Raw genomic sequence first — 24,122 nt, forward strand, 5'->3', positions numbered from 1 at the left:
GCATGACTCGAGCTGGTTTCTCCAAAATAACCTACCCCATCTTTAAGTGTTTCCCTTTTATGAACGGCGCCACCCTGTGGGCATCAGAGACAATAACAACTCCAACACCTAGATGAGCAGCATAACTACACCTTTATTACTGTAAAAACACACACAATGAAATACATAAATATGTCAAATGTGATATTAAATAAAACCATGCAGATCTATTTAAATCAAAATATAATATATGATAATAATTTGCCCTAGGCCACACCGAATGAACAGAATTACAAGAAATATATTAGATTGTAAACCTTTAATGTTACCTTCTTTGTCTGCGGGACAATCAAAGTCTCTCCAGTTTCGATCCACATCGTTGTGTTCGAGAAAATGCTCAGCCTCTACCTTCAGTTCACAGATAATGATATAACCATGGCAACAGAGACACCTTGAAAAAGGCCAGGTGGAAAACTTAGACATTAAAGGTCACCTATTGTGCTACTGCTAAATCCACTTCTTCATGTCTCTTCTACATCAACATGTGTCCCCTCTGTGGAAAGAGACTGAACGTTTCAGGAACAAAGATTCTCTCTCTTTTTGATCCATTTCTATAAAAACCTGTCTGAAAATGAGCTGATCAGATTTTTGCCACTTTATGATGTCATAACGATGTTTTGGCTTGTGTAACCATTAGCCAATCACCAACCAAGGTAACCCCCCCCCCCCCCCCCCCCCCCCCCCCTTATCACCTGAGTCTCCTCCTAGAGCACCATTGAGTTCTTTGTAACCAAATGTCTCTCAGAGGGGCGTGGGGAGGGGCTCCTTATTTTCATCTAAAGTAACAGACTCAGAATCAGCACTTTTGAAACAGGGCTGAAACAGAGGGGATTATGGGTAATGCTGCAATGATCTGTTTGGTGTTTGAAGCCAAACACTTCAGAGACAGGTTTGTATATATCTGAGACCTATAATATATTGATGAAAAACAGTATAATAGGGGACCTTTAATGTCAGTCAGAAGAATATAAACTCTTCTGATTATCTCACCTTACCTGCTGAGAAGCACCTTGAAACTTCCATGTAGCGTTTAACTGTGAGTCCTATTACATTGTTGATGCTCACTTACCCTAACCTCACATTTTCCTAAACTAGCAAAACAATGCTAATCAGCAAAGCAGACAAACATATTCAAATTCATTCCTGTGATCATCCTGCGTGTCAGTAAACATAGTCATCAATCGGCCTAATGTTCTGTGAGGACTTATTGAGTGACGCGCCAATGCCCATGAAAACCTTCAAAACATCGGAGAAGTGCCAACGCTGAGCCTCGGCCTAACCTTGCCTTGAGCCATGTGTTGATGAGTCTTCGGTGTGACTGAAACTTCAAAGGCTCCTCACTTCACTAAGCAGAGGATGCTCCTTCCCTCTCATCTTCCCTCTGCTCAATCCTTCTCAAGAAGGACATTTTGATGGAAGGAAAAAAGAAAGCAGAAAGTTTTCTTGGCAATTTCTTGGAACAGATTCGACTGCTGTTGATGGGGGCAAATTAAACGCATGCGTTCAAGTCATTAGTGTGATTCAAAAATGGTTAAAACAACATGATCAGCCACTGAAGTTGAGTGACAGAAAGGTTTGGCTTGTTGGCGTATGATTTAAAGGGGCCCTAGCTCAATTCAGGTTCATATTTGTACTTTGTGCCTCGACTGTGACATGTCTCCATGCTTTAATGTTCAAAAAGCTCTTTATTTTTCTCATACTGCCTGTGCTGCAGCACCTCTTTTCACCCTCTGTCTGAAACCAGAGCCCATTCTGCTCTGATTGGTTAGCTGGCCGGCTCAACTGCTTAGAGATGTCCCGCCCCCTAGCCTATCACGTCCAATGTGTATGAGTGCTAGCCAATAGAGGTGTCAGTGTTACATATTAATATCACTATGTTCAGGAAGTAAACGAAGGAGTCCAATGGAGGCGTTTAGGAACTCCCTCTGCAGGGATGTTTAAGATTTGACCGTTAACATGCACTAAAACCTATATAACATTAGAGGAAAGGGAAAACCCCAGAAAGCATAATGGGGCCTCTTCAAGTTCTTTCTAATGATTCAATATTCATAAAACGAATTAATCGTATCACACTGTGTTTTTCATCAAGTAAAATCAGACTCACATCAAGGGTCTATAATTTAATTGTGTTTTGCATATTTGACAATGTGTAGCTACATCTCAGCATCATCACACACAACGAGTAGGCCTAATAGTGAGGGCGCTGCGAGTGTTGTTAGTGTGTTCGCACGACAAATGGAAGCAGGGAAAGGGTGGTGTGTTCAAAGACCGCCTGCACAAACCTGATGCATGCACAAATTAACACAGAGAGCACAGAGGTTACAAACCAAAGCTGTCAATGTTATAATTACAGCTCTTTCTTCCTCCTTGACGAACACAAAGAGGGATTTTTCTCACTCCATGCTCACATCCTCTTTCTCCCTCTCACTGCACAGCTTGGCCGGCTCACATTAATTGCTCCAGAAAGCTGTGGAAGCACAAGTGCTTCCCATCCTGCTATAATTGTGTCTGTAGGAGTTGGAAGGCTTGAGAAGAAAGAGGGCTTTGCTGCTTACGGAAAGGCTTTGTACTGTGTCTCTGGCGCTGAGGATGTTTGGATGAAGCCTGGTGTGGTGGCGCCCTCTAGTGGACTGACCGTGAAAGGTAAATAATTCCTTTTAGGGATTAAATAATTGGACACATATCAAAAGTCACACATAGAGAATCATGTCCTTCATGTTTAAGATAATGAAATCACTCATTGTCAATTTATTTTATTATACAATACATGACATACATAAACCCTTGGCACAAGTGTAAAACGCACAATGAAAATGTATTGTAATAACAGTATTATTTTGTAAATGCATGCTATCGTTATGTCTGCTTTTATAGGACGCAAGTCTGTCTATGTTAACATACATTATACCTGCTTTTAAAAGCAACTCAATGCTCATTTTTTAAGACCTATCAATGTTTCGTTTTTTTTAGTATTTTATATTTTTTTCTTGCCATTATTTCATTTCTGTTATTTTGCCTATTGTTGTGAAGCCCTTTGTGACATCTGCCCTCAAAGTAGCTATAGAATTAAACACACTTATTATATTTGTTATCTGTCCTGGTAACTTTTTATATTCTATCATCACAGTATACATTTTATTTTTAGATAATAATTGACAGATTTCTACATAATCTTATATGTCAAAACATGTCATAATATAATTCTAAGTAGTATGTATCCTGCCCTCTGCACTAGTTTAATTTCTCCTTTAAGCAATTTCTTAAATGAAATATTGGATAATTTAAAGTTATTCAAAAGAAACCATTTCCTAAAAAAGCCAATTGGTTTCATCTGGGACAATGTGTTAGTTTTATACAATTATTGTATGTTTAAGTGTAAAATCCTAACCTGGAAAGTAACTATTAAATATATATGGTGGAGTAGAGTAAAATATTCTATTACTTTCCACCACTTCCTGTATGTCTTTGTAATGTATGCAAGTATTTGTTGTTAGGCCTGCAGCTGTGTTGTAAACTACTTTAGACTGCCTCCCACATAGCCGGCATGATGTCATCTTCACGTCTATATACTGTACACTGTTATACTTTAAATGTCAAACCAAACCCTGACACACTCACTGTCTGTAATATGCAAAGCAGAAATAGAGCTGCTGCTACTGTATGGTTTATTTATATGCAGATAGAAAAGGGAGGCTTGCACTGTAGGAGGAGAGTTTATACTTTAATGTGCGTGAGTCAATGTATACATTTCTGAGGCAAATGAGTAAAAACACGAAAGCAAGATTTTGCGCTAAACATGGATAATTTTTATTTAGCTAGTGAGTTATCTAGAGGAGAAAACTGTCACATCCTTGCAGTTGCCGTTTTGGGGGAAGCCCCTCGGACCGAGCAGGGGGGGGGGGCGGTGTGGGGGATTCTCCCAAAAGTGCATGGAGTTGTTGAGGACAGCCTGAGCTTTTGTACCGAAAAGTACATCAACATCAGAGCAGCAGCTTTTCTCCTCAGACAAATGCACTTCAGAATGACAGAACCACAAGAGAGAAAAACCAAAGATGTGCACTGACCGGAGCTCGCCAGCCCGCTGCATAATGTAATCTTTTGGTACACAGAAACAGATGCAGAAAAAGAAGGGGAACAGGTAGAGGGAGGACACTTCCTATGATTGGCATGATTGTAGTTGTTTCCCAATTATCTCATCCCAACCTGTCAATCATCCAAACCTCTGTCTGAGGAGGGTCAGACGCCTGAATACAGATTCAAGTCAAATTCATGTCTTTAATTCTCCTCAGGAGCTGACGAGGCTCACCAATATCCCAAACATTTGAGGCATTAAAAGAAAATTACAAATAAGCCCGGTGAAATCTTCTGACTACTTCGGTTAGTCAGTTAGTTGCTCATAAACAAAATCAAAGAAGAAGAAGAACACAGAGTTAGAGAGTTAAGGGTATTGGTAGAGGCCGTTTAGGAGGACTGAAAGTGCTTTAGAGACAGTTTTCAAAGTGGGTTACGCTCTTTTCTCGTGAGACAGGAACACGGGGTTTGATGCACCAGTCAACGGATACGGATGAGTCCATCTATTGTCAAGTGTTCACATACATTGTCGTCTTCAGCGGAAAGAGTTGTGAGAGCCTTTCCTCCTTTCGTGGTTAGGCAAATTTTATGTAAGGTCCTACGTCATTAGTGTTGCAGTTCTAGCAGAGAGCTTGCTTGAGATTACTGTTTATTTCTATTGCGCTCCTGGCGAGAGAAAGAAAGCAGAAAGAGATGGTCAGTGGATGGCATCAGAACAACAGTAAACAATCATACGCAGATATTAGTGCAGGATAATACAAGTTCAGGGCCCAAATGTCCCTTTAATTCAGGTCAGAGATTAGGAGAGGTTTAGCATGTTAGCTACCTAGTACATGTTTGTGGGGTCTGATGTAGACCGTGTGTGAACATAATAATGACATTTGTATTGTGGCCCTATCAGAATTCACTTAGTTTGTTCTATACTGTCAGTTACAGATGCCTTTAATGTCCTCAAATAACTCCGGGGCATTGAACACATCTGACATCCAAGAGCCTATAAGAAGGCGATCGATATTTAATTTATTTGTTATAATAGATGTAATGCCTTTGTTGTGTCCATATGCACTCTTGCTAATCCCCAAATCTCAATTATTACTTCAATGCTTTAATTTTGAGTAAATGTGGTCTGGCACTTTTTTTAATCTATTACACCTTTAGATTAATGTTAGGTTGACGGCATCTGTCATTCATGCACTGATGTTGCAAGAATACAAATAGTTACTTACAGGCTCCTAATATAAAAACCACTCCTTATCTTACTTATTACTGATAGCAACACTAATCAATCACTGAAGTAAGGACACTTGTTCTGTTTAGTGTCCAACTGAGTGAGACAGTAGGGAAGTATGCGCTACAAGAAGGAAGGAATTTGGTAGGATTAAAGTATGTACTAAAAATGTTTGGATATGTTTACACTCAACGAAATATAAGTTATCACAGCCCGACTCGAATATCAAATATTCAAGGTAGTGTTATGGATTACAATTAAGTAGGAATACAGAGTCCTTTGAGGAGTGGGTGTCCATGTCAGTGGTCTGGGAAAATCCCCGTGAGACCACTGCACTGTAACTCTATCTCCATAATGGCCGCCCACCCTGGGGACAGCAGACTGGTATTCACCCTAACAGCATGAGCTTCTATTTCAGAGGAAGAAAAGCACTAACCTCTTAGCATTAATGACCAAATTAGATATGCTAATAAAATCCTGCAGCGACATTTGGATCCAAAGCCATCTTTAAGGATAACACTAAGGGGAGGGGTTGTTATGGTGCAGGTAGCTTGGTGGTTTGACACCTCTCAAAGTTGGGGAAGGACAGGCCAAACAACGGAGAACAATTAACCTTGTCAGACGAGGCGAGGGTGAGCCTCCGCCCGGCCTCCTATCCTGTCATGTAGGAGGTCAGGGCTACAAAAGCAGCACAGCGCAACGCCTGCACAGCGCAGGATGAAACAGGCGTTCTACTGACAGGTTGTTTTCAGAAGCCTGAAAACACTGACTTGAAATATTTATGAGAAAGTAACCCAGCGCATATTAACAAGGTCAGCAGAGAAGAGTCAATACAGCATCAATGGAGCACCAGCAGTGGGGGAGTGGGAGAAAAAGAAGGGAGGGGGTCGTGGGGGTTTTCTAAACGCAATCAGATTAGCATACTGGTGAATCTAGGAATGGCTGCTGCAGAATAGCTAGCATGTTGTTCTCTCCTCGGCTGCCGTTTCTCCACAGCCTCCCACGGAGCATTTACCACTTAGCCTAACATTTGTGGTGCACCACTGGGACATATTTCAGGTTCCCCACTGGGTGAGCCTTTCACAACTATTTGCACAGACAAATGTGATCATTTTTACCATGTTTTATGCTGTGAATCATTTCTTTTTAAGGTTGAACGTTTTGTACATCCGAGGCAAACTGTTCCAACTCTGAGGCACATGGCAGCCAGTTTGCAGGCCCAGGGCTTATGTTGTTAAAGACTAATAAAGCAAGAGGAGCCTGTGGAGAGCAGGGAGGCTCGGCGTTCAAAGAGAGATCAGAGCCTACATCTGCCTTTGTCTGAGAGAAGGAATGCCAGGAATGTGGGCTATTTCAGGAAACCTCTATGCATCTAACTCCACTTCACCGCAATCTCCACAGCACAAGATGGCTGATGGGGATTCAGGCTTTCCTGAATCTGCCGATGAGTAATGGTGGCATGTCAATTCACTAACAGGCCTCTAGGAACTTCCCTTAACACCAGACTGCTCGCTCAGCCACAGGATGTTACAGCCTCTGCCGAGGAGCAGGTGGAACGAGATCAGCTGATTACAGCCTGGAGCAGTGACTCAGGGAAAGTTTCCTCCATTTAAAAGAAAGGCTAACGGTACTGAACTCTCACATGCATACCAGCAAGCTATTTACAGATCTATTCATGTTTATGTATCTCTCACCTTCCTCAAAGCCTCCTCCTCTTCCTGACGTTTCTCGTAATGTGCAAAGTCATCAAAGATTGAGGTGGTATGCTTGAAAGTGGCGATAATTTTAAGCACTTGTTTGGCCTTCTCCAGAGGCACTTCCTGAGTGTCCCTGGAGTTGGTCACCGGCTTGTTGTCATTGTTCTCCAGCCGGATGTGTCGCAGCTGGTTGTTGGGCACGTCTTTGATGAACGCCCACTTCACCTCGAACTTGCCCTTCCACTTGTCCTGAGACCAGACGCCCGCGTAGGCATTGTAGTCCACCGGGGAGCGCATCTCGGCCACGCCGCAGAAGTGCCCGCTGCCGTTGACGCTGAACAACAGGTACAGGGGGCCCTTGTTGCCCAGCGAGCGGTAGGCACCGTCCAGACGCTTGTTGCCATGTTCTGTGCTGCACCAGATGGAGTACTTGATGGAGCGGTGGATGTCGTCTTCAGAATAGCTCTTGATAATGAAAACGCGCCCGTTTTTCAAGCTCCAGTCAAAGTCTTTGGGGTTGTAGTTGTTGAGGGCGCGCAGCTTCTCCAGCACGGGGTGCACCTCACCGGAGCAGGGGGAGGCATTCAGGGGGACTCCCCCAACCATACCGAAGCCCTCACCACGGTTCCTGGGAGCCACCCAGCGGTTGGGGGGTGGACCGGGCTGCTGGGGCTGCTGCTGATGGAGGGGCTGTGGGGGGCCAGGTTGAGAGGAGAGGTGCATGTGAGGGGGGCCAGGGGGCATATGCTGGGGGTGCTGGGGGGACTGGAGAGAGTGGAGCTGGAAGGGCTGGTGTTGATGTTGGTGTTGGGGCTGGTGTTGATGTTGGTGTTGGGGCTGGTGTTGATGATGTTGTTGTTGTTGTTGATGATGTTGTTGTTGTTGGTGATGTTGATGTTGTTGGTGATGTTGATGTTGTTGGTGATGTTGTTGATGTTGGTGATGGTGTTGGGGCTGAGGGGGCAACGGGTTCTGCAGCAAGGGCTGGGGCTGAGCTAGGAGAGGCTGCTGCATCATGGGCTGCGGGGGCATCATATTCTGAGCTAAGGGGGGCTTGTTCATTGAGCCCTTATCGTCCCAAGTACCAATGTTCATATTGTGCTTTATGGGGGGCGGGGGAATGGCGCCTCCTCCCATCCCCATGTTGGCTTTGGGTTTGACCTTCGGCTGCGGCTTGGCCGGCTTCTTGGCGATGGCCGCCCAGGAGGCAGGTTTCGGGGCGGAGGAGCTCACAGGCGGAGGGAGGCTATTGGCTGCCATGCTGCTCATACCTGCTGTGCCCAGTGGGGAGCCCACGGTTTTGGTGACAGCTGCCACCATGTCCGTACCCAGTTTCAAGCCTGTCATACCTTGCTCAATGCTGTTGAGCATCGGGACTTTACTCAGCTGGGTGTCGCTTCCAAAGCCCGCCTGTCCGTCCGTGATGGCCCGACCCAGAGAGCTGGGGGCGTAACCGTAGCTGTTACTGTAGACCGAGCTCTGGGTGGACTGGCCCTGAGAGACACTGGTTCCCCAGGTGGAAAAGTCTGCATTACCAGGGAAGAAGTTGAAGCCATGCTGGCCCAGGAAGGGGGGGGTGTTCCCCAGGGCACCGGGCTGGCTAAACACACCGTCAGGGAGGAAGTGAGGCTCGCCATTGCTCATCTGTCCATAGGTGGTCAGGTAGGGCATAGGGGGGTCTCCTGCTGTGGACCAGGCGGCCTCTCCCAGAGAGTAAGGGAAACCAATGGATGGAGCATAGTAGCTGGGCATGTAGGGGTCAGACATTGGTTGGTAGCTGTTATTCTGTGAGGGATAGGGAGACAGGCAGGTAATGTACTAAACATGATGAGAGAAAAACAATAAAATCATCTAGTAATTAAACATGATGACATGCTTTGCACAGTAAATATGGATTGTGAGTTAAGGTATAGAAAAATGTTTCATCTTTAGAGACACACAAGAAAATCTAAAAGGGAATGGAGTTATTTTTAATGTGTGTGATGGCTGAAATGTGCAGCTAATTAGTCCATAATATATTCTAGGTATAGTATAAAGTGACATAAAATATAGGTTATATTCTGGCCACCTACTAGTGACAGATGTATGGTATGTATAGATCATATAAAGGTTTATTTTAGGACATTACCTGATTTGTCTGGCCGCCTAGATAAGGCTCAAAGTCATCATCGTTGACTCCATCCTTTTGATGCATTGATCCGTTTTGCACTAAGGATGGAAAAAGAGGATGGTAATTCATCAAATGTGTGCTGCATGTGAGTCAGAGATATTTCAAGATGTCAATTAATTATGCTGGTATAATCCAAAATAAAACAAGATCTCAGTGTTGTGTAACATCAAAATAAATGCAGAAATAGGGATCACTGCTAACATCAGCTGCAGTTTAGGCTACATTTCCAAAGCAGAATCACTCAGTATGCAGATAGCATGTTAGCTCATTTCCATGAAAACAGTCGCCCTATGAAGTAGAATTTATAAATGAGGGCTCGTGCACCATTTTACCATCCGTGTTAAAAGCCTTACCTTTATTTCCTTGTCCTTTGGGTCTCTGAAATAATGGGCAGCACAGGAAAAAGAGATCAGATCACGACAGGAAACAAGAAGCACACACAGATAACAGGCTGTTTCCTACATGCATAAATACATTGGATTGTCTTCTCTTCGGGCTAAAACCCATCAGCTGCACATTTACAGGTTGCTTCGCGTTTATTGACCGGATATCAAACGCTGTGTGACATCCAGGAACTAAACGGTGCCGCATTGGCAACCGGTTACAGCTAGAGTTGGTTGGCAATACAGTCGGCCTACATTACAGCTAATAGCCACCACATATCAAAGACTTTGCAGCCTGTTTGATCCGGCGTGCCAAATCAGATCAAACTGTGCGCAAAGTTTCATTCCCCCGCACGGTTATTTTGTAGCCGCTTTAGGGTGTCAATACACTAACCTGATCGACTGTGGTTGCAGACATCCTCCAGGAACCGAAACTGATAGCTGTGTGTGAGACTGTCCACGGCTTCTTCCCCCCTGCCTCTCTCTGCACTTCGGTGCTTTCCTGGCTCGTCTCTCCGGCTGTCCAATCACTCTCTCGCGGCTACAATGTTCCGTTTTCCTCCGGCGCGTCTGCTTCTTACAATCGGCGACTCTGCTGGGTCTGTGTGGGGTAAAGCGTCAGGTTATAAGGTGCGATCCTGCCACAGATCGGGGTTTAGCAGTCAATCTGAAACTGCCTAGTGTCTTACCATTTTCCACAATGGCGGATAGGCTTTTTACTCCCGCTTCCGTTCCGTTCTGCTGCTCCGTGACCTTCCGCCTGTGACGCTCTGAGTCATGTTACACACTTACACTTCACATGACAGTCACAGACAACAAGTTCCCTGCTGCAACTAGGCCTACATTATATTTTATATTTTGTATTATCCTATAAAAATAGTCACCCCTGTAGTGGGGATCCTCTCTTAACTCAGCCACTAGGCTACATGCCACTAATGCATGGACTCCTGAATCCCCATGTGAATAAAGCTAAATAAATAGGCTGCAAAATATGATGCATGAAAAAATGTACTACATTTTTTTATTTTCTGCTGCTGTTTACTTATATTCCCCTTAATTTTAAAGGAAAAATATTGAAGATGTTTTTATTTTATTATCAAAACCTATTATTATTTTTTACAACAAGATGTTTAAATTACCCCGAGACAAAATAGCCCCACTTCCACGAACTAAAACTGCAACAAATATTACCCTTATACATGAATGCATCATAATTACTTATCTAATAATATCACATAGGCCTCAATACAAACTCACAGGAGCCATTTTGAATGCAAGACTTCTACAACATATTTCTACAGTGCAGTATTTCTACTGTTGAATAAGTGAAGGATGTGAACAAATACTTCACTGTCTCTCAAATTGCAAATATAAAACAGGCTATTAAAGAATAACTAAGTAAAATAAATATATTGAACTCTAAATTATATAATTCTAAAATATCAAACCTATAAAAATAACATTGACGGGGACCTTTTATTATGAAATAAGTACTTTTTCTTTTGATACTATTTTTGTAATTACTGTACTCTGTTGTAATGCACTACAACTTGTGCTACGCGAGTAAACGAGAGTCACTAGCTCTAGTCTCGCGATATTTCCCCAGTGGGTCGCGGAGCAGTATGGCAGCCGTCGCGCTGAGGTCCTGCCGCAGAGGACTTTCACAGATTTTAAGTAATGGAGGCCCTGCTGCTTTGTCTTCACAGCGTCTCGAAGGTCTGTTCAAGTCTCCACTTTAGGCACAATTAATTTCACAACGTTTAAATTATATATAAGGGCATTTAAACGCAGACGAGGGGGTGTGGCTCACACAGACTGCGTCGTCTTAAAAATATAGGACATGTAAACTGTGTTGATTTAGCGCTTGCGATTGTTTTTGAAACATGTCTTTTGATGTAAGTTGTATTTGTAACCTATTTTTACATTAATTGGTGAATTGGTTGAATATCTACCCGCATTCTTGGTGTCCTTGGTGGTCGATATGAAAAGAATGACCACGCTGTTTTTTTATTATCCATGTGCGGTTTCTAGTTAGCGTCAAAAGAAGCCTTATCTTGTAAAATGGGATGGGCAGAAGTACTCAGGTTTTACTTTAGTAAAAGTACCAGAGTGTAGGAATACTCTTTTACAAGTAAAAGTCCAGCATACGAAAAAAGGCCCACTTCAGACTAACATATATGATGTGTTTTATAATTATTGATCATTAAAGTGTTATCAAAGCTGGTAATGGTGCAGCTAGTTTTAATGACTTTGTATGTATGTATCTGATTTAAGAGTTGATTATATTTCATATCATTAATCCAAATCTGTAAAGTAACTTAAGGTATTAAATACATGTAGTGGAGTAAAAGTACACCATTTAACTCTGAACTGTAGTGGAGTAGAAGTAGACATTTGCATAACATTGAAATACTCAAGTAAAGTACAAGTATCTCAATATTGTACTTCAGTACAGTACTTTATTAAATGTACTTGGTTACTTTACACCACTGTGGGTGTGACAATGTGTTCAGCAAAGTTGTATTTCTAATTTAGCTACTTGGCTAATGTGCAACATTTACATAACATGTTTTTCTATAGCAATAATCCTCTGCTCTGTGCCCACCAGGAGCCCGGAGACACAAGTCCACAGTCCAGTATGCCTCCCGACCAGACCTTCCCAAGCTAGCCTACAGGAGGGTGAAGGGGAAGAGCCCCGGGGTGCTCTTCCTCCCGGGATATGCATCCAACATGAATGGGCAGAAAGCCGAGGCACTGGAAGAGTTCTGTAGGTCACTAGGCCACTCATACCTTAGGTAAGTCCTCAAAAACACCACGGAAGAGGGAGCATACAGTAAAGTAGCACATTGATCAGTTCAAACAGACATACCGTATACATACAGTGTTGGTTGTGGATTTCCTCTGGATATCGTATGTGTAAAAACCTACAAAACAATCCAACTTTTCTTCTCAGCAATCATACTTGATTCATGTAGTATTTTGTGTAGTTTATTATTTTACTCATTATAGATGTATACAGAGCTAAGCTATAACATACATGAAGTGGAGAAGATGCATACATTCACCACACACCCGAGGTGTATTAATAGGAACAAAATGTACTTTTCTGTGAGAAAATAGATACCATACATTTAGTGGCGTTATGAGACAAAGAAACAGCAGAAAAGTTGACAAAGTAAATAATAATTACAAGGAGCATGATGCCCCAACACAAGAGTATATATCAAATAATTTTCTGTGTATTTGGTTATGAAGAGAGGGGTTTGCCAAATGCCTTTTATATGTAACAGAGTTATAACAAGCAGTGATGTGTTTCATCTAGTTCCTATAGGAGTGCATTCAAATGATGAAACAACTGGAAATGTGTATCGGCTCCAAAACTCACAATAAATCGTGTAAATCAAACTTATGTTTAGTTTTCTCAATTTTAAATGACTCCTTCACTTGTTTAACATATTTTAAAATACTATTACACACCTCTCCTTATCTTCCAGAGCCTCTATTCCTGAGGTGATTAGATATACGACATGTCTTCATCACACTGACTACTTGACAGCCTCATCCTATGTTTACTGCAGTATATAGCTGATTTACTGCACTCATAATGTCTAAAAGAAAAGTAACCTTTCCCTGATCTGTCACGGCTTGCTTATGTTTTAGCCTCTGATACCCGTGTCCATGCTCTATTTATGTTTCCCAGGTTTGACTACACAGGACATGGGGCCTCGGAGGGGGTGCTATCAGAAGGAACCATCGGTACCTGGAAAAAAGACGTCCTCTACGTGTTGGATGAGTTAGTAGAGGGGCCACAGGTAAATGTTTCCTCTGGTCATGGCCGCTCACACACACTGGGGTTTGCAGCCTAATACAGGAAGTTATATAAGAGTCTGTTCCCATTTAGAACAGGTTTAATGTCCGGATACAGGCTCCCGGTAATAAGCACTGTTCTAGCTAAAAATGTATATAATTTACCAAGATTGGGCAAAATATAGGACTTGGAAAACATTGATTTTACTCAGTAAGGGTTGTTCAATATTCATGCTTTAAATGGGACATATTATGCTAATATCTAGGTATCAGTGAAGCTCTATATACAGCTCTAAATACAGTCTGGAGACCAATACAAAATGATCAGATTCTCTGGTTCTATTATTGTTTGAGTAAAATTAACATTTTTATATTTTATTTGAAAAACTACTGACAACATGTCTCTGTGTTGGAATTCAACAGACACGGGAATGTAATGGCTGCCATACATGTAGAGATTGAGATTTAAGAACAATTTGGAGCGGTCTCTTCATTTTTTTCACAGCTGTACGTCTAAGGCTTTTATTGTGAAAGAACCAGTCCTGGTGGTAGAAAGAATAGTTAACGTGAGGCCAATAAGGAACCAATTGAAACCAGAGGGTCATTATTGTACAGCCATGACATTGTGCAATCAACATATACTTCATAATCTAAATTCAAAATATTATCTTTAGCCACTTTATGTTGAGCACAGAGAAACTTCAGACACATTTGCAAACCAAACATTAGTACCAAACTCTGCACATGTACTATGCTGCACATTAAGGTTCAACCATCTAACTGAAGTAGCAATAAGAAAAAACTAATTTGAGTATATGCGAAATGTAGTATTTTGTAATTGAATTTCCTATATTACAAATCTCCTCCTGCACTTAACAAATGACGAAAATGAGTTTTGTTACAGAACCAATTAACCAGACAGACAGCAAAATCAATAATAGTATTGGCACTATTACAAATGATTACATCCTCTTTCTCTAGTATACACTGTATGTTCCACTATGCCTCCAGAAGATGGCGCTGTGTAGCAACAATTGTTGTATCATTAGTCTTCCACTGCCGAGATTACCCTGCACAAATCTACTGATGGAGTGTTATCAATTAATTGACTATTTTTGCTTTCTTGTAGATAATGGTGGGCTCCAGTTTAGGGGGTTGGTTGATGCTGCTGGCAGCCATTGCAAGACCGGAGAAGACTGCCGCTCTGGTGGGCATCTCCACTGCCGCCGACCACATCGTCACTGTGTACAACTCTCTTTCTCTGGAGGTAGCGTCAGATAACAACATCACATATATCATGTTCTGTTTGAAAATCTCAATGTTTTCCTGAGTTGGATTTTGTTTGACTGCGCAGGCACGCAAGGTGTTTGAGGAGAAGGGGGCGTGGACTCTGCCCACCAAGCACCCGGAGGAGGGTTTGTACGACTTTAACATGGACTTTCTGAAAGAGGCAGAAAATCACTGTGTTCTCCAGAGTCCCATCCCCATCACCTGTCCTGTGCGGCTCATCCACGGGCTGAAGGACGAGGACGTACCCTGGCACATCTCCATGCAGGTGGCCGAACGCATCCTCAGCGCCGATGTCGATGTCATCCTGCGGCGACAAGGCCAGCACCGCATGTCCGAGAGGGACGACATCAAGCTCATGGTCTACACCATCGATGACCTCATAGACAAGCTGACCACCATGGTCTGAGGAAGGGTGGGGGGGGGGTGAGCTTGAGAGGTTGCTCAGATGAGGAAAGAAGGACTGAATACTAATCAACCCTCGAGTAATTTACCAAAAAATGGCATGTTTTTCCCGCCAAATATGACCTTTTATCCCTCTTCCCGTACTTCATGTGTCATTTCAACATGCCGTTATTATCAGCAGCCTCCCTGTAAGCGGTTCCCTTATATCTTCAGGTTGCATATGTATGTGTTCCAGGTTATTATATGGAGTGTTGTGTTGGCCTTGGTTAGAGGCATCAGTTGCTGCGGCCCGATGCGCCGATCTTACTGTTTGACTGTTTCCCCCCCCCCTCTTGACTTAGATTCATAGTTGTCCTGTGCCTTTTTTATTCACTTTCCACCCGATGGCCAATAAAACCACTGCACACAAGCAGGTCTCAGTCTGTTACCACAACCAACACATCATAATCAGCTGGCAAACAACTGCTGTTGATATTGAAATGCAATGATATTATATTATAGTAACGTTTTTTTCACTGAGATGTGGATTCCAGAAACCTTTAAGTAATGTACTCTAAAAAGTGTCAAACTCAGACCTCAAAACATCATGATTAATAAACATATAAAGAATAAGCACATGTCTTTTATATACGGAGTAAACACTGCACAAAAATACAATTTGCCAAGTTTATTAGCACATAAATCCCGGTACTATATAGCGAGTCAAAATCATCAAGGGTTGTTTTCTGCAGCAGAACAGTGTTACATGACTCCCTGTACCTGCTGGCCTTTAGCCACGGAGAGCTGAATGGAGCCACTGGACTGTTGATTATTAACATGTAATTGGCAACTAGCGGCACTGCTCAATGGGGCGCAACCAACCACTTAACTCCCGGGCCACTTCACTGCAGCGCTGACCTTTAACCCGTGGGTGAGCTGTGTCAACGTTAAAATCAAACGTCAATTTATGAGAGCATAAAGCACGGCAGTTATAACGCAAGAGAAGCTTCTAGAGCGATGTTTGACTAAGGGCTCATTTTGCTTTGAGTTTTACAGAACGCATGTTTTTGCACCATAGATATAACCAGGAAGTGCTTTGTAAGTAGGGTTTTTGTTGTGTAGTTAACTAAGATAATACATACTTACATATATTACCCCCAAACACTTATCAAGCACAAACAAACTTAAGTAAGTAGAAGGAACTAGCTCTCATTACACAACTAAGAGACAGATGCTGTAACAACCTTAGTGTTTGCTGTAGCCAAACAAACAATAAGTCAGGAGGAAGACTAACCGGTTAAAGCAGCTATTCTAACAACACTTTGTTAACCAGTTATCAGAGGTGGAAGACGTATCTTGTACTTAAGTTCAAGTAGAATACCACAGTCTAGGAATGCTCTGTTTCAAGTAAAAGTCCTGTATGGCAAATGTTACTTAAGTAAAAGTACAGAAGTATTAGCATCACAATATAGTTAAAGTACCAAAAGTAAAAGTAGTCATTGTGCAGATTCAGAATAATATATATATGTTTTATAATGATTGATCATTAAAGTGTTCTCACAGCTGGTAAAGGTGCAGCTAGTTTGAATGACTTTGTGTACTGCAGGGTAGCTTGTGAACTCCAGGTGGAACTATATAGGTGTTGATAATATTTCATATCATTAATCCAAATCTGCAAAGTAGGTATTAAGTCAAGTCAAAGTCAGCTTTATTGTCAATAATTCTACATGTGTTATACATATACAGAACATTTGAAATACCGTTTCTCGCAGTCCCACAGTGACATATAAAACAGATACAAAAAGGGCCTAGATAAAAGGGGTATACAACTAAGTAATAGTAGTAAAAAGTACTAGGTAATAATATATTTTTTAAAAAAACACAATCAACAGAACATGAATAAATGTAGTAGAGTAAAAGTACACCATTAACCTCTGAATTGTTGTAGGGTAGTACAAAGTAGCAACAACTTAAAATACTCAAGTAAATGACTAGTAAACATAGTGACTTTACACGTCTCCCAGTTATGATGAAGGATTTGTAAATGGTACAGTGGGTTGATGCTTGACCAATTTGCACTTAATGCTTACTATACAGTAAGTGAGTGACCAGTGGCCGGAAGCGGTGTCACGTCGCATTGTGTGTTGGGAGTCTCCAGGGACCCCTCCGAGTGACCGCCCCCCCCCCCCCCCCCCCCCCCCCCCCCCCCCACCCCCGGACAGGATCCCGGCTCTGCTGCATGGATGCTCAGGCTCAGCATCCTCAGTCTGCACAGCTCAGCGGATCTGACACACTGACCGGACACCCTCTCCAGTAAGTGCAGCCTCTATTCAATGAACCAGCTTTCATTGCATGACATTGTGGGTGTATTTGTTTAATCAGCTGATTCAGTGTCGCAGTTAGTATGTGAGCTTTACGCAGTTACCTTTAACATGTGTTTATAATGCGCACCAACGTGATGTCGGGATTTCCTTTGAGTTTACTGAATGTAACTCGCGTCCAACAACAGATGCATCGAAGACATTAGTCAAAGTCAAAAGTGAAACCTTTAAATGCGGCAAACAGGAGCTGACGTAATTTAATTAAACTGTATTGCAGGCCAAATATAGATCTGTTATACGCATGTATGAATGCGTGTTTTGGAAGAGGGCAAACTTTCTGAAAATACATTTAGGATATGTCATTCTCATCGTGTGTCTGCATGGAGGTCATACTTCACCTCATGCAGAGCATGCACACAGCGTGCCGGAAACTGACTTGATTGTTACCATAGCAATGAGAGGGCATGTCCCTGTCTGGGACAGCAGCCATGGACCACACCCTTCCTCCAGAGATGCGTATGGTGGGCTGGGGAGGAGAGACTATAAAACCTGGATAATGTTACACTAAGATGGTTAAATGCTCTGATGCTTTAGATGCTATAGTGCAACTTAATAAACAAAGTGGATAACTAATATACAGGAGGTATATAAAAGACGCTAGCCTATAATGATGCTTTTTGATGAGAACAGTTCTCCAGTCTTGCTATTTGCCTATTATATGTACTTCAGGGTGAGGACTGCCAAGCTGTAGAGAGAGAGACTATACAACCTAAATACATTTAAAAAACATAGTTTAGTATAATGCTCTAATGCTAGATTTTCATTGTAGTAAAGAAATAACTATTTCAATAAGAATTGTAGTTATTTTACAATTTAATACACAACAAAGTATTGATTTACATACTACAACTTATATTTTAAAAGAACAGTAGCCTGTAATTATTGTAGAAATACTTTTGCTATTTCCCCCTTATATGTAGGCCTACCTTTTTTACAAACATTAAGAAGGTTAATGATAATGCCCTAATGCTTTAGATTTTTATTTTAGTAAACAAATACATTTTTTAACTAAGAATTCGAGTTATCACACAATTTCATTCATAACAGGTATACAAAGTAGTCACTAATACCCCCTATTAGACTCCAAAATGCTTACTATAGGATCAGTATAATGATGTTTTTGTCAGAATTGTTGCAGTTGAGTTGCTATGAGCTTTCGATGTATTTATTTTAGTAAAGAGACAACATGTCAACTCTCTGAAAACAAATGGATTCAAAGCAGACACCAAAAACTCACCAATATACTACAAAAGTTCATTATAGGAACCATGAAGTTTTTTTATATTTCACCTTTCACCTTTATGTGTACCATTCTCCTCAGGGCCACTTTACACTACACACTAGAGAGCTGCCATGGCGAACAGAGGGCCGAGCTACGGCCTGAGCCGAGAGGTGCAGGCGAAGATCGAGCAGAAGTACGACGTGGATCTGGAGCAGCGGCTGGTGGACTGGATCGTGGCTCAGTGCGGAGGAAACATGGAGAGGCCGCAGCCCGGCAGGGAGAACTTCCAGAAGTGGCTGATGGATGGAACAGTGAGTGGCTGCAGTACCGCCGCTTAAAATAGTTTGCCATTTAATTATTTAAGATACAGTATAATAGTGGTCTGTCAGATTTGTAAAGCCTATGGAGTCAAACAAGGCTAGCAACCGGCTTTATGCTTCCAGTTCTTTATGGACTTAATAATATTCATCTGCATTTATTGATATGTTATATTTGGTACCTGGAAGAATAGGCCATTAAGGTAAAAACAATGATTTTAAATGTTTGAATTGTTTTGGTGCTTGCTTTGCAAATGTAGGGTTTTGTACATTGAGTCATTCTGTGAAAAACTCCCCAGACTCCCTACTTAGAAACTTAATCAACAACCAATTATAAAATGCACCCTCCACGATGCTGCAGTGTCTTCTCACTTTATACTCCAGCTGACTAATGTTCAGAGGAGAAAGGCAGAGACATCAATTTCTGCACCAGCAAGTTACTCAACAGACAATTACGCAACGCAGCCACTAAACATGAAAATGACTCCCAATTTGAAATGTTTTCATAACTAAATGCACGTTCTGCGTCTCTTGAGGCAATGACAACAGCCAAATCCTAACAAAAATATGATTTATGGCGTTTAAACATGCCAAATAGGACCATGTGAGTAACTAAAACCCTTCATTAAGTGACTTTAATTCAATTTTATTTTCCAGATCCTCTGTAGGCTTATCAACAGCCTGTATCCGAGGGGAAAGGAGCCTATCAAGAAGATCCTAGAGACACAGATGGCCTTCAAACAAATGGAGAAGATCTCTCAGTTCCTGCAGGCGGCTGAAGCGTATGGAGTCTCGACCACTGACATATTTCAGACGGTGGACCTCTGGGAAGGTGATTTGAACTCTGATTACTTACATTCCATCTCACGCTGGCGTCATATATATTTTTTCCCGATGATAATCAGTTTGCAATACACGTCATGACAGAAGGATCATTTTGTTCTGGCTGTAGGAAAGGACATGGCAGCCGTGCAAAGAACTCTCATGGCTCTTGGTAGCGTGGCTCTCACTAAGGACGACGGGCATTACAGAGGTGACCGAGACTGGTTCAACAGGTAAAGAGAAACAGGGGGAATTCAAAATGTTTCCCTTGCATGCTTGTGATGCTTCATTCGCCTCATTCTGTATTTGTTACTGTTGTATAGGAAAGCCCAGGGGTATCGTCGGGAGTTCAGCCAGGAGCAGCTCCGCCAGGGTCAGGGTTTGATCGGCCTGCAGATGGGCAGTAACCGCGGGGCTTCCCAGGCCGGGATGACGGGCTACGGCCAGCACCGTCAGATCATGTAGACCCCTTACTAACCCCTGCTTCCAGACCTTGTTTTTCTACCACAAACGCTGTAGCCCCGAAACCTCCATTTCTTCTGTAGCACCTGCCATGTCAACCTCAATCTCCCTGGAATTGCTGCTTTCCCAAACCTAGTGTTTTATCTTGAAACAAATGATGTCAAATGCTGTAGATCTTAAAAGTCCCCTCGCTTGTGCCACATGCTCTTCCTCCTCGTTGTCTAATGTCCAAACCTAACGAGAAACCTTAAAGTCATCAATTTAGTCTCATTCCTTAATTTAGTATTAGAATCTCTATACAAACCATCAGTGTTATACATCTGAAAGCCACTGTTAAGGCATGCTGTATGCTATTTATTTCCATTTGTGTATTCATTTATCATTGTTTTAAAATGATCTTTTACTGTGTAATTGTTTAGCCTTAAACCTAATGGAACTCAATGAATGACGACGTCTCTGCTATCTTGTCTTGAAGACTTGTTGCAGTATCCTCTGTAACCAAATCGACCTCACGTTGTGCCTGGTTATGGGACTACAGAGACTGAGTCCTGGTACTTAGAAATGAGTTCCCTTCATTCTGAGCCACGCCCATGTTATTTGTTCTTTCGATCACATCTTTAAGTCAATGTGCAGCCGCCAACACGTGTGAAAGACCCCATTTCTGGTGCCAGGTAAAGACATTGCTTGAATGTGCACTTTTATGTGTTGTCATGTTTATATTTTTAAATATATTTATACCTGGAGGCTTGTGAGAAGGATTATTGAAGAAATAAATAAAGGATGTGAACATATATGTGTGTCAGTCTGTGAAACACACAAGCTGGGTATGTTGATAACTGGGAAGTCGGGGGTGTTTTCTGCATTCTCAGTGGTTTTTTCTCTTATCTTGGTTTAATACAGCTCCTCCCTTGTGTCCCTCCGTGCTGTCTCTCTCCACCGTACACAATCTAATAAAGGGGCAGCAGCACGACATGATGATTAGGTTGAGGATGCTTCTACCAGATAGTCCAGAAATGGTATGCACTGTGAGTGACCCTAAGTAAGTTATTAAAGCCCCAATAATGCTGCTAGATAGTTGATATGCATTTATGGAGGGTGTAGCAAAGAAAGCCATCAGAACAGCCATGAAGTAACTCTTCAACCCTATACTGTAATGTTCTTTGGTTGTAGTTTTCAATGTATTTCTTATTGCTTTCACCATCTTACGAAAAGTCTTTGACCTTATGTCGGCTCTATGGTTACCATTAATCTAGATAACATCTAAATGGCACTGTCATTAAGATAAACCTTTGTCCAAGGCATTAGCGACATTAGGCTCTGAACCACAAAAGGTCATGTTTGTATGCCAGTCATCCAGTTTATGTGGACAATTGTTTCTGACTGTTGACATTTGAGAAAGCACATATGAGACGAAGCAAGCATGAATGAACATTTTAGCATCTAGTGACTTATCACAATGCTGCTCTTTAAATCTTGGATAAAAATGTCTGCTAATATAGTGGCGTCCATTCGTAATGTCTTGTTATTGCTCAATTCAAAGCCAGAGATGTCATCCTCTGTGCTTAATATCTGCTCACTGTACAGAATGCTGCCCGTGTAAAAGTATGTGGCCTTCTGCATGTGTGGCCCTGACATACACTGTGTGCTTATTATTAGCCTCAACTACACTAGAGAAGCATCTGAAAGGGATATGTTACTGACAGACACAATAAGTAAGCCACAAACGCAGCCTGACCAATGAGATGGCACTGGGGACAGAGGTCACTGTTGTCCAAAGTTCCTGTCCAGCTTTTGTTTTCTTTAGTTGGTGTCTTCGCTGTCTGTTGTTCCGCTGTTTTCCTCCTGAGTGTGAAGATATGTGGACATAGGGCTAACTATGAACTGGCTTTAACTCCTGTCCAAAGACTTTGCATAGTTGGATATTAGCTTTTTTTTAAGACAGGTGCATTAGGTACAATGTTGCAGCTGGGATTTAGAGTCACTCTGTTGCTTCTTCTACTGGCGGCCAGGTGTGTTACACAGGAAGAAACTCAAAATAAAGGCTGTGTTTGTGGGCACCCTGGGATACCTGGGGACCCCGGACACAATGGCACACCTGGCAGAGATGGCCGAGATGGACTCAGAAGTGACAAAGGTGATCCAGGTAAGTTTACAAGAGAAGAATCCTGCTTTACAACTTCACTATATGCACATTTTAAAATGTCTTAAGCTTCATCTTTACAATCTATAACAATAAATATGTATGAATCACCCACTAAAAGGACAAGTTGGCCGTATGGGAGCAGCAGGTACTGATGGACACAAGGGAGACAAAGGGGAACTTGGTATGTATTTTCATAAAACTACACTGGAAACTTTGTAAAGTGTCCCGTTTTGAAATAATTGAAATGTACCCGCTGTATATTTCACCTACTTTAACACAATTTATTCTTATATAGGTTTCTCTTATCTGGCTTTACTCAACAGTGAACAGTGAGCATAAAAGGACATTGTGTGCTTGTCATTTACAGGTGCAGTTGGCCCATCAGGGGTCAAAGGAAAAAGGGGGGACAATGGAGAACGGGGGCCTCCTGGGAAAATGGGGCCTCAAGGAGTCCAAGGGCCCGTTGGCCTGAAAGGAAATAAGGGAGAGCTCGGGCTGCCCGGACCTCAAGGGCCTAAAGGCGATGTTGGGCCTATTGGACCAGAGGGTCCCAAGGGGGAAATCGGCCTTCGAGGTGACAGGGGCATTCTGGGACCATTGGGCCCCCCCGGCAAGTCAGGGCCTAAGGGGGACCTCGGTGTCCCAGGTCATAAAGGGAGTATAGGATATAGAGGTGACAGAGGGCTTCGAGGCGAGAAAGGGGAACTGGGTGAGAAGGGCGACACAGTTGTTATCCCTAAAAGCGCTTTCTCCGTGGGACTCACAGCGACGAGTAAACTGCCATCAGTTAATGCTCCCATTCGGTTTGACAAGATAATCTACAATGCACAGAATCACTACGATCTGCAAACAGGAAGATTCACATGCTCTGCAGCGGGGGCCTATTTCTTCACCTACCACATCACCGTCTACTCCAGGAACGTGAAGGTGGCTCTGGTGAAGAACGGAGTGAAGATCATCCACACCACGGATACCTACCAGAACAGCGAGGACCAGGCAGCAGGGGGCGCCGTGCTGCACCTGGAGGTGGGGGACAAGGTGTGGCTGCAGGTGGCTGGAGGAGAGCTGTACAATGGGCTCTTTGCTGATGAAGATGATGACACCACCTTCTCTGGGTTCCTGATCTTTGGGGCTTAAATTGCTCCACCATTTCCTAATGAATGCTGGTAATTGTATTTTAAGTATAGAAAATACCTTTTGTCTTTGATACTTTGAAAACATTATGCTAGTAATTTAACCATACTTTTACGTAAGGACATATTGAAATGCAGGACCTTTACACTGTAAGGATATTGCTATTTTTTAAATCAGATTATTTTGTCTGTTATACCAATTCAATACATTTTCCTGTAAATTCTTGAACCTGTAATTCTGCTGAAATGACAGTATCAGCCTGTGAAGTAAAGCAAACAAACTTGAAATGCAATGGAGGTGTCATTGTAGTCTGTAGCAAAAGTTACTACCACAGATAGTGTTTAAATACTGCTGTGTAACAATACAACATTCACTTAGTTGTCATTGCTCTGGTGTTTGGGGATTGGCATGCACAATAGAAATACCATGAATTGTTCTGGGCATGATTCAATGAGATGGTACGAGGAAGACAGTGAAAACCCCAACTGGAAGGTGCAGTCTTTTTTTATCTTCAAGAGCCGCAGAAAGTGAGGAGCAGCATTCCCCTTTTTTTCCTTCAATGAACAGCGTTCCAA

At 42.3% G+C, this 24,122-nt stretch overlaps 4 protein-coding genes across 5 annotated transcripts; 3 read left to right on the forward strand and 1 right to left on the reverse strand.

Annotated features, from left to right (window-relative positions):
• Positions 1-2,751: 2,751 nt before the first annotated feature.
• ythdf3 (YTH N(6)-methyladenosine RNA binding protein 3) lies at positions 2,752-10,520 on the reverse strand. 2 transcript variants are annotated; one of them, XM_034229635.1, is made up of 6 exons: positions 10,278-10,520; positions 9,983-10,189; positions 9,559-9,583; positions 9,164-9,243; positions 7,033-8,820; positions 2,752-4,776 (listed from the first exon to the last, which is right to left on the reverse strand). In XM_034229635.1, the coding sequence occupies exons 2-6, from the start codon at positions 10,004-10,006 to the stop codon at positions 4,753-4,755; spliced, it is 1,941 nt and encodes a 646-aa protein (XP_034085526.1). In that variant the 5' UTR covers positions 10,007-10,189; positions 10,278-10,520; the 3' UTR covers positions 2,752-4,752. The 2 variants fall into 2 exon arrangements, with proteins under 2 accessions (XP_034085526.1, XP_034085527.1); XM_034229636.1 differs by lacking the exon at positions 10,278-10,520 and having other exon boundaries at positions 9,983-10,271.
• Positions 10,521-11,152: 632 nt separating this feature from the next.
• On the forward strand, positions 11,153-15,689 carry abhd10b (abhydrolase domain containing 10, depalmitoylase b). The gene is made up of 5 exons (XM_034229637.1): positions 11,153-11,304; positions 12,197-12,383; positions 13,289-13,400; positions 14,525-14,662; positions 14,750-15,689. Exons 1-5 carry the CDS (start codon positions 11,211-11,213, stop codon positions 15,089-15,091), a joined length of 873 nt encoding a protein of 290 aa, XP_034085528.1. The 5' UTR covers positions 11,153-11,210; the 3' UTR covers positions 15,092-15,689.
• A 1,592-nt stretch (positions 15,690-17,281) lies between these two features.
• On the forward strand, positions 17,282-21,061 carry tagln3b (transgelin 3b). Its single transcript, XM_034229650.1, has 5 exons — positions 17,282-17,379; positions 18,769-18,980; positions 19,644-19,818; positions 19,939-20,041; positions 20,132-21,061. Exons 2-5 carry the CDS (start codon positions 18,801-18,803, stop codon positions 20,271-20,273), a joined length of 600 nt encoding a protein of 199 aa, XP_034085541.1. The 5' UTR covers positions 17,282-17,379; positions 18,769-18,800; the 3' UTR covers positions 20,274-21,061.
• Positions 21,062-22,219: 1,158 nt separating this feature from the next.
• Positions 22,220-23,801, forward strand: c1qtnf9 (C1q and TNF related 9). The gene is made up of 3 exons (XM_034229658.1): positions 22,220-22,413; positions 22,532-22,594; positions 22,781-23,801. Exons 1-3 carry the CDS (start codon positions 22,227-22,229, stop codon positions 23,548-23,550), a joined length of 1,020 nt encoding a protein of 339 aa, XP_034085549.1. The 5' UTR covers positions 22,220-22,226; the 3' UTR covers positions 23,551-23,801.
• Positions 23,802-24,122: the final 321 nt, after the last annotated feature.

The sequence above is a fragment of the Gymnodraco acuticeps genome, unplaced genomic scaffold (assembly GCF_902827175.1).
Source record: "Gymnodraco acuticeps unplaced genomic scaffold, fGymAcu1.1, whole genome shotgun sequence".
Classification (NCBI taxonomy): Eukaryota; Metazoa; Chordata; class Actinopteri; order Perciformes; family Bathydraconidae; genus Gymnodraco; species Gymnodraco acuticeps.

Coding starts and splice junctions, on each gene's coding strand:
- c1qtnf9 (XM_034229658.1), top strand. CDS start 22,227: ATGTTGCAGCTGGGATTTAGAGTCACTCTGTTGCTTCTTCTACTGGCG. Junction 22,414..22,531: donor AAGTGACAAAGGTGATCCAG/GTAAGTTTACAA, acceptor ACCCACTAAAAG/GACAAGTTGGCCGTATGGGA. Junction 22,595..22,780: donor GGGAGACAAAGGGGAACTTG/GTATGTATTTTC, acceptor TGTCATTTACAG/GTGCAGTTGGCCCATCAGGG.
- abhd10b (XM_034229637.1), top strand. CDS start 11,211: ATGGCAGCCGTCGCGCTGAGGTCCTGCCGCAGAGGACTTTCACAGATT. Junction 11,305..12,196: donor GTCTTCACAGCGTCTCGAAG/GTCTGTTCAAGT, acceptor TGTGCCCACCAG/GAGCCCGGAGACACAAGTCC. Junction 12,384..13,288: donor CTAGGCCACTCATACCTTAG/GTAAGTCCTCAA, acceptor TATGTTTCCCAG/GTTTGACTACACAGGACATG.
- ythdf3 (XM_034229635.1), bottom strand. CDS start 10,006: ATGTCTGCAACCACAGTCGATCAG. Junction 9,584..9,982: donor CTGCAACCACAGTCGATCAG/GTTAGTGTATTG, acceptor CCATTATTTCAG/AGACCCAAAGGACAAGGAAA. Junction 4,777..7,032: donor AGGAGGAGGCTTTGAGGAAG/GTGAGAGATACA, acceptor TTCTCTCGCCAG/GAGCGCAATAGAAATAAACA.
- tagln3b (XM_034229650.1), top strand. CDS start 18,801: ATGGCGAACAGAGGGCCGAGCTACGGCCTGAGCCGAGAGGTGCAGGCG. Junction 18,981..19,643: donor AGTGGCTGATGGATGGAACA/GTGAGTGGCTGC, acceptor TTTATTTTCCAG/ATCCTCTGTAGGCTTATCAA. Junction 19,819..19,938: donor GACGGTGGACCTCTGGGAAG/GTGATTTGAACT, acceptor TTCTGGCTGTAG/GAAAGGACATGGCAGCCGTG.